Source organism: Terrapene carolina, unplaced genomic scaffold, assembly GCF_002925995.2.
Source record: "Terrapene carolina triunguis isolate 2854851 unplaced genomic scaffold, T_m_triunguis-2.0 Scaffold374, whole genome shotgun sequence".
In the NCBI taxonomy this organism is placed as follows: domain Eukaryota; kingdom Metazoa; phylum Chordata; order Testudines; family Emydidae; genus Terrapene; species Terrapene triunguis.
In genome coordinates, this window is record NW_020664725.1 from 17,764,401 (window position 1) to 17,773,775 (window position 9,375).

Genomic DNA, 9,375 nt, shown 5'->3' on the forward strand with positions numbered 1-9,375 from the left:
GGGGGGGGGGGGCAGCGCCTCGCTCTCGCCCGCCCCAGGTCCCAATAGGGGCCTGGCCAGCACCGGCACCACTCGCGCCTCCAGTGAGCCAGTGTGACTGTGGCCTCCGCACCCCGCGCTGGGGGCCGGGGGGGGGGGGTGTGGCCTCGATTCCGTACGTCGGTAACGGTCCAACTCGGGGAGGTCAGTGGCTGGCCTGGGCCACGGGCCGCATCCGGCCCGCCAGATGCTTTCAGACGGACCCTGAAATCGTATTTGCTTATTATCTTGTTTTGTTGTTGCTTTATCTGGAGTCTGGACCTTGACTATACCTTGGGCAGGAGATGGGGGCCTTGACTGAGCAGAATTCACCACCCTGGTCTAAGTTGTCTGGGTGAGCTGGTGAGTGTATCACCAGGTGGTGTTTCCCTGGAAGACTTGGCTGAATGGCCTTTGTCACTGGATTGTTCCACCTATTCCAGTTGTCCTAGGGTCTAGGCCTCTGCTTCATTTTACTTTCTTCAGTTGCAGGAAATGGATTTTTGTCATTGTCCAGGTGACTCACTCTCTGTATCTTGTAGCCTCTTGCTTTTTAGCTGAGCTTCTTTCTTTTTAAGTGAGCACTAAGTAGCTAGAGGCTATATCCTACTGTTCAGTGTCAGTGAAAAGGGGAAACTAAACAACTAAGAATCTAGTGTAAGATTCTGTAGGATTTCATTGATGACAAAATCTGAGTTTGCAGTAAGTAGAGTTACTAAATGCTAAGGGGTGGGGAAGAATAATCATAGAGAAATTACCTTGTAATGAAGGAACGTCCTTTTGAAGCACAACTCCCCTTCAAATTAATACTTCTCAGAGGGTTTTATAAAGGAAGGTATTTTTCCTATTTTAGTGATGGGGAAAACTGAGGTACAGATGTGAAGTGACTTCTAAAGGTCATGCAGCAGAGTCCATATATCCTTTTCCAGTTCAATACTTTATCACACGGGCAAGTAAACAAAAATGGTGAAGAGAAAAAGAGAGCTTATTACCAGCCTTCTAAAGGTAAGGCCCATGTCTAACCAGGCATTCCAATTGTAATGGGAAAGGGGTTAGAGGCAATTGATTAGGAAGATGCTTAATAGCCATATTTCCAGAGATACTGAGCACCTGTAAATCTCACTGAAGTCTGAGAGGAGTGAATGCTTAATGCTTTCAGAAATCAGGCCTTTCCACCGTGAGATGGATCCTCTCAACATCTTCCTTCTACCCAAAAGAAACCAACCAATCTCAAACCACCTGAAATAAACCAATCTTAACCAAAACAGTAAATTAACAAAATTGATGTACGTATGTATGTATGTATATTTTAATCAGAACTTCCCCCTCCCAAAAAAGGGGGACATGCCAGAGATTCCAATAAGTCTATGATGGATTTTGCTATTACCAATTTTACATGTAAAGTGCACAGTTGCTGTGGTGATGAGCAGCACTATAAAACCAAATTAGAACTGCTTTTCCCCTGCCCCTACACCTGTATCTTTAAAGACAAAGATTGAGATGTATAGGGTGCACTAACTTGGGCTCCGATATTTGAAGTTAGGATGTAGTGATAAGGGAAATGCTGTGTGGTGCAGGATGTGGTGGACTGTGAGTGTAATGGATGTGACAGATATCTATGAAATAGGGAATCAGGATAGTGAGTTGCTAATAGCAAATATATAAGCTTTGTTTTTGCTAACAAGCTGTATCCACTCTTAAGAATTCTGCCTGTTCCTCCTCTTTTTGTTTTGTTCTGTGCTAGTCTTGATACCCACTTTATCTTGTACTTTTGGCTCTTTCCACTTGTAGATATTTCAACTGGTGAGAGCTTTGTAATTACAATGCAGCTTTGCCTACATTAGCTGAGATTCTTTTCCATATGAAATATATGGTCTACTCTGTAATAGGTTTTCATTTAAAAATACTGCAATTTGCCTGTCCAGCTGGGGAGAATATCTCTAACATCAAAATGAAGTGTCTTGAAGAAGACTCAAAAATAGAAAAGGTATGACCTACTGAGGGCCAAGAAATATTAAGGGTATTAAATATGAGGTAGTCATTAACAAAACTTTTTACTTCTGTGAGTTTAAAATAAGTGGCTCTATATAGTCTAGGACCTAGGTTGTCAAGTATCAGGGGGTAGCCGTGTTAGTCTGTATCTACAAAAACAACAAGGAGTCTGGTGGCACCTTAAAGACTAACAGATTTATTTGGGCATAAGCTTTCATGAGTAAAAACCTCACTTCTTCGGATGCATAGAGTGAAAGTTACAGATGCAGGCATTATATACTGACACATGGAGAGCAGGGAGTTACTTCGCAAGTGGAGAACCGGTGTTGACAGGGCCAATTCAATCAGGGTGGATGTAGTCCACTCCCAATAATAGATGAGGAGGTGTCAATTCCAGGAGAGGAAAAGCTGCTTCTGTAATGAGCCAGCCACTCCCAGTCCCTATTCAAGCCCAGATTAATGGTGTTGAATTTGCAAATGAATTGTAGTTCTGCTGTTTCTCTTTGCAGTCTGTTTCTGAAGTTTTTTTGTTCAATGATAGTGACTTTTAAATCTGTAATAGAATGACCAGGGAGATTGAAGTGTTCACTTACTGGCTTATGTATGTTACCATTCCTGATGTCCGATTTGTGTCCATTTATTCTTTTGCGGAGGGACTGTCCGGTTTGGCCAATGTACATGGCAGAGGGGCATTGCTGGCACATGATGGCATATATAACATTAGTGGATGTGCAGGTGAATGAGCCCTTGATGGTGTGGCTGATGTGGTTGGGTCCTCTGATGCTGTTGCCAGAGTAGATATGGGGACAGAGTAGGCAACGAGGTTTGCTACAGGGATTGGTTCCTGGGTTGGTGTTTCTGTGGTGTGGTGTGTAGTTGCTGGTGAGTATTTGCTTCAGGTTGGGGGGTTGTCTGTAAGCGAGGACTGGCCTGCCTCCCAAGGTCTGTGAGAGTGAGGGATTGTTTTCCAGGATAGGTTGTAGATCGTGGATAATGCGCTGGAGAGGTTTTAGCTGGGGGCTGTATGTGATGGCCAGTGGTGTTCTGTTGTTGTCGTTGTTGGGCCTGTCCTGTAGTAGATGATTTCTGGGTACCCGTCTTGCTCTGTCAATCTGTTTCCTCACTTCCCCATTAGGACCTAGGTTGAACATCTTTTGAGGTTTGAAGACCTTAGCTATGCTCTAAATCATGTCGCAAAACAACTACCATGGCAGTTGAAGGAAGCGTGGGATTTGGTGGAAGGGCTTTCACTTGAGCAAAGGCCCTTGACTTTGGAATTCACTTTCTCAGTTGGTCTAATAGACTGAATTTTTGATCTTTTGGGTGCAGTGCAGAGTATCTGTCTCTTTTTCTGAGACTTTCACTTTACGATGGGTTTAATTTGGAGGGTGGGTTTCCCTCTTTGAATTATTGATGTACAAGCATCCAATTGAACTCAGAATGCTTTTTGTAAATTAAAAAATATTGATTTTTTTTTTTGTCAAACTCATGCTGAATTCAAGGTCACTTATTCTAAAACAAAAGATGGAATCTACCTTCATGAGCAAAGACTTCATTCAGCTGTGATTATGGAAACTGGAGAATTTCCACCACAGTGTTAATTATCCTGATATTGTAGTGTAGTGTGGGGTGTGTGTGTGTACTGAGACTTGTATTAGAGATGTAATTTGCAGGCCACATAGGTTGAAGTTTACCTATTTAATTCTTTTGCACCATATAGAGCATAATTGTCAGTAGTTAAACTCTTGTGATTAAACGCTCTCAGCCTATGCAGGGATATTGTCTGAGGTGCAGAATGCTGCAGGAGTTCTGATTGATTCAAACAATAACACTGTTTTCACATTACCACTTCTGCAGCTTTTGGGGAGAGGTAGTTGTGCTGCCTAACTAGAAAAAGCTTAATAAAATGCATTTCAACAAGTCCCACGATGGATATTAGCCAAGATGGTCAGGGGTGCAACCTCATAGTCTGGGTGTCCCTAGCCTCTGATTGCCAGAAGCTAGGAGTAGACAACAGGGATCACTTGATGATCGCCTGTTCTGTTCATTCCTTCTGAAGCACTTGGCATTAGCTACTATCGGGAGACAGGATACTGGGCCAGATGGACCATTGGTCTGACGTAATATGGCCGTTCTTATTAAAATGGTTTGACTAGTATAATTCTAACATCTAATTATTCATGCTTCCAATATTGAGGCATGACATCTTAAGAATAGGAGCAACTAAAATGTCTCCTTAGACTCTTACTAGTTAAAGTCCATAACACTCTCTGCTGGCAAAGAACAGTGCTGATATTGATCTTCTATACTAATCATTGTCTGGCAACTTAAATTTGTAGCTAAATGATTGACAATTCACAACTAGCTGGTAGAACTAGGTACTGACCTGGGGTCATCACATTTTAAACTTTTTTATACAGGCTTCCTGAATGGCTGAGTTCCTTGTGATACACATGTTCTGTACTTTAATGTTGTATACAGCCTGATTAAGTGGAGTTGGATGTTGGGAGCACTTTAGACCAGTAATCTCCCCTGGCTTCTGTAAGCTTTGGAGTGGAATGCCAGGTGTTCGTTTTCACCTAAAAACCCTTAAAAGGTTTGGGACCTGGTTACTTGTGAGATTGCCTCTCTCCTTGTGAGGTGCTGCCATAGTTGAGATCAGAAGAGGTGCTTGAGCTGGAGCTTCCTCAATATAAATGAGGGAGCTGCCGACAGGGTATTCTGTGAGGGGTCTTTGATATTTGAAATCGCCATCCCACACCTGGTCTGCCAGAGTCCAGATCTGTTAACCTTCTGAGCATGCAGTTAAATTCACTTATTTCCCCTTTCTAAGGCCTGGTCAACGTTTTGGGAGGGGGGTAGGGGATTGATCTAAGTTACGCAACTTCAGCTACGTGAATAACGTAGCTGAAGTCAACGTACTTAGATCGACTTACCGTGGTGTCTTCACCATGGTGAGTTGACTGCTGCTGCTCCCCCATCGACTCCGCCTGCGCCTCTCGTGGCGGTGGAGTACAGGAGTCGACAGGAAAATGCTCGGAGGTCGATTTATCGCATCTAGACTCGATAAATCGACCTCTGCTGGATCAATCACTGCCCGCCGATCCGGGTAGTGTAGTGTAGACATACCCTTAGTCTGAGGGTTTGGGCTGTGATATATATATAGGCAGTCCTTCATGTTCATGTTGTGATTTATTTATTTATGTATTTATGGAATAGGCAGCCAGAGCACTGGATGGTTGCTTAGAGCTGAGTTTTTAAAAATTAAATAAATATCTGCTCGTTACCAAGGAGCAGCTCTGACTCTTCAGACTGGGTGCATGTTTGGTGAAAGCAGTAAATGAATGTGATGCATGAATAAATATTTGTGTCCAGCCCACGCATCTGTTTCTTTTAGCCTCCAGTGGATTCATCCTGGTATTTTTCTCTTCCAGCTGCTGTGACTTACTCCAGGCCTCGTTTGGCCACATTTTGGCACTATGCCAAGGTTGAGCTGGTTCCTCCAACCCCTGCTGAGATCCCCAAGGCCATTGACAGCATGAAAGCTATGGTCAAAAGCTTTCAGTCTGGTCACCTCGCACAGCTCACAGTCAAGGTAACTGCAGGCTAAATAAGAACGGATATGAATAACAGAAGCGTGTTTCCCCTGGGGTTTCTCCAGCCATGCTGGTTAACACATTTTTAGCTGGGCTACATCTAGCAGCATAAAAAGCCCAGAAAGTGACTTGTGCTTGCTATTTGGACAGAACAGTTAATTTGGTAGACAAGTTGTTGATAAAGCTAGGCCGAACCTGTGCTCTCTGTGACGAAAAAGAAGTTTGACTGGACAGATCACTTCTGCCTTATGGTGGCTTTTTCCCTATTGAGCTTTTATACACATTTTAGTATGGCCAGATGTTGATCTTTCCACTTAGTGTCTGCAGCTGCCTTACTGTCAAAGGGACTTCTGAATGCACTGTCACCCTTCTGATAGAAATATCAACATAGCCAGCACAGCGTGTAGTGTGGTATGAAGGGATATTGGATAATTGACTAGTTTGGAATTGCTGCTTGACCTTTGCAATAACAACCAAAAGCTTAAGGCTAGTTTTAAAACACTGCTACCTTCTACAGTGCAGTGAGGAGGGGTGGGGCTGTGTTCTGTTCCTGCCAAGGCAGTGGTTTCCAAACTATTGTACTGGTGACACCTTTCACACAGCAAGCCTCTGAGTGTGACTTCCCTTTTAAATTAAAAACACTTGTTTATATACTTAACACCATTATAAATGCTGGCAGCAAAGCGGGGTTGGAGTGGAGGCTGACAGCTCGCAATCCCCTATGTAATAACTTCATGACCCCCTGAGGGGTCCCGACCCCCAGTTTGAGAACCCCCATGCTAAGGGCTGTAACTCTCTTTTGGCTTAGGCTCATAGATGCATTTTCCCCCTAAAATATTCTATCCTTAATAGGAATGTGGGCATTGACAGGCTGGATTAGACCAGTAGTTCTTCTAGTCCAGTATCCTGTCACTGATGGTGACAAGTACTAGATACTTAAAAGGATGGTGCAAAAAACCTAGAGTTGGGTAGCTATGTGATAACCTGTCCCAAGGAAAGTTTCCTTCTAACTCTTAATTTTTAGAGATCGCCTTAGTCCCTTCTCAACTCTTGCAAATATCTGTTATAAATTTGAATATTCATGTCATCAATGTAAATAGCTCTCTATCTCAATCAGTTTTGAACTTGCTGCTTTTCGGTTTCATTGAATTGCCCCCTTGTTCTTGTATTGCACAATGGGGTTTTACAATATAAATAATAAAGCAAGGTCCAACAAACCAGTAATTTCTAGGCCCTTTTTCCAACTTGTATACCCCCTTCCTGATCTGTAAAGAGTAATTCAATAATAGACTTCTTTCCCTTAGGAATGGGAGTGCAAAATGAAGAATAGTTCTCTGAACGTATTACCTGCAGATCTGGTTCTTTGACTAGTCCGGGTCTTCTGATGGATGCCCCTTTAACTCTTCACATTTAAATCTCTCTTCCTGAAGTTACCTCAGCATTTTGAAAACCTTGTTCATTTATATGGTGTCAGTCTTCAAAATAACTTTTTTAAAATAAAAATGGGTCGTCTTTGCTTCAGAATTAGCTTAAAAAGTAGAGGTCTGATCTTATGATCCTGAAGCATCGCACTTCTGCTGCATATTTCTCTAGAGTCTAGCAGATGCAGTTTAAGAGCTGCAGGTATTTTGTGTACAGGGTAATATTTTCCAGGAACTTATTGAACCACTGGCATCCTAGCTTAAAAAGCTTTTACTTGTGCCATGAAAACCAATAGAGCTGTTGTCATTAAGGAGTGAAACACTTGGAGAACTTAAAGGTTAAGAGTTGAATAGCATTTTTAATGTACCAGCTTTTCATTTCTTAATCCTACCACTTCTAGTAGAGTATAGATGTGCTTTTGGCAGCAGGCTTTTCTTCAACATCCATTCACGTGAATCAAATGTCAATAGGTACCAGATCTGCCCACCAGTACTGAACAGCTATTTCATAGGTCTAGTGTATTGCTTGGCACTAAAACTTGGATGGCCTTTTCAGTATTTATGCTTTAAAGCATTCTCTCTGAAGGGCTCTGAAAGCTAAGCTGTACTTAAGATTTGAGTGCACAGTAGTATGTACCATGATTGCTTGGGTGGGGGCGAGTAAATTGTTAATAGCATTCTTGGCTTTAGCTAAAAATGCTATCTCATTAACTTGGGTGGCTTTCTTGCCATCACAACCAAACTTTGTGTATGGTTAACAAAGCAAAGGGAGACGTTACTGCAATAGCAAACATTCTAAATTGTGGCTTTCTTTCTTTCAGGAAGCTCTGAGGAACGGTTTGGTGGCCACAGAGGTGCTGATGTGGTTTTACATCGGTGAGATCATAGGCAGAGGCAGCCTGATTGGATACAATGTTTGAAGACTAATCTTTAGTAGTCTTACGTTTCACTGCTTTGTCTCCTAAGTCTGTAACAGTATTTGACAAAATAAAACCAGGAAATGATGTGGAATTGTGGTGGTCTCTGTTAGTGGTGTTTACAGTGTGAGCTTGTCCCCATCCTGTTAGCTTTGCCAGCTGTGAAGAAAGCATCAGTTAGTACCTAGCTGCCTGGAGGCCATCCCTCTTCAAGCATTACCACACACAAGGCAATAGTTATACCCCATCCTGCTTCCATAACACTTGAAAATGTGAATCTTTTACCATAGCAGGTTAACTTGGATTGAAACTTTTTTCTGGTCATTTAGGACTAGTGCTTGGGGAATGTCTACTGGCTATTAAACCCTTTTGTTTGGTCTGCCAAAGTGTTTCTAGCTGGGGATTGTGAACCTCAGATCTGCATCACACAAGCTGGATTTTTTACTTTGATTCTGACAGTTTTAGCAGCAGCTGTTATGGAAACCAGTAGAAGCCAGTGCTTTAAATCATGAAACAGCAACTTGGCATCCCAGATTTATCAAATGGTATAAAGCATTCTCTTTAATTCTACCAGGCTGAGTTAAAATATGTAAAGAGCTGGAAGAAAGAAGGTAATCAGAATAGGCCTCTAAAATCTTACCTCACAACCTGAGAGGTGTAAATCATCCAATAATCAATAGTCTTGCTGTGTTCATCTGACCCATATGGTTAACTCTCTTTTTTAAAAAAAAAAAAGGGGGGGAGGGGGGAAGGGACAGTTTTAATCAGGCAGAATGCTTGATACCTTTCAGCAGAAATGGCGTTATCTGTTTGATGGGACTTATTCTTTACTAATTATATTGCCATAGAAAATAGAGTTTCTATTAAACAAATCACCTGCTTTTCCATCTTACTTTTAGCAAGACTAGTAGTGGCCCAACTTAAAATCACCTGTTAAGCCTTCTGCAACCAGGCATTACTGCTACTCAGATAGGTGACAAGTGTTTCTCTACATCATAACTTCATTTAATACATGGCTTCACTAGACAAAATCCAGTCTCCTCCAAAGTAAAGATGTAGAGCAAAGCATAGCTTCTGTTCCTTCAGCAGGATCTCTAGGCCGTGAAGTTACAGCATTGATAGAAAAACATGATTCATCTTAAGTTTGCTGGCTCTACAGCTTAGCACCTGACCTGTGCATAAATAGAAGATATTGGCTTACGCTGCTAATAACTCCATGAGCACAAAAGTTCATTAGCAAGGACAGAGGGAACAAGCACTAAATTTCCAACAAACTTCTGCTGAAATGGGCATGTAATCTCCGCTACTTCATCACTAAAGAAAACACAGTAGGGGCTCTCTTCTCTGTGTCCAAAAACACAATACTTGCTGTGAAACTGGGTATTACATGTACTGGAAACTAGCTGTTTCATAGCTATCAAAACCTAGTGA

General features: G+C 42.2%; 1 protein-coding gene across 1 annotated transcript in view; it reads left to right on the forward strand.

The window, feature by feature from the left end:
* Positions 1-8,038, forward strand: part of ATP5MG (ATP synthase membrane subunit g) — an 8,285-nt gene extending 247 nt beyond the window's left edge. The window contains exons 2-3 of the mRNA XM_026657941.2: positions 5,445-5,605; positions 7,849-8,038. Coding sequence (XP_026513726.1) covers positions 5,445-5,605; positions 7,849-7,947 — 260 coding nt within the window. The 3' untranslated portion in view covers positions 7,948-8,038. The remainder of the gene's footprint in view (positions 1-5,444; positions 5,606-7,848) is intronic.
* The last annotated feature ends 1,337 nt before the right edge of the window (positions 8,039-9,375 follow it).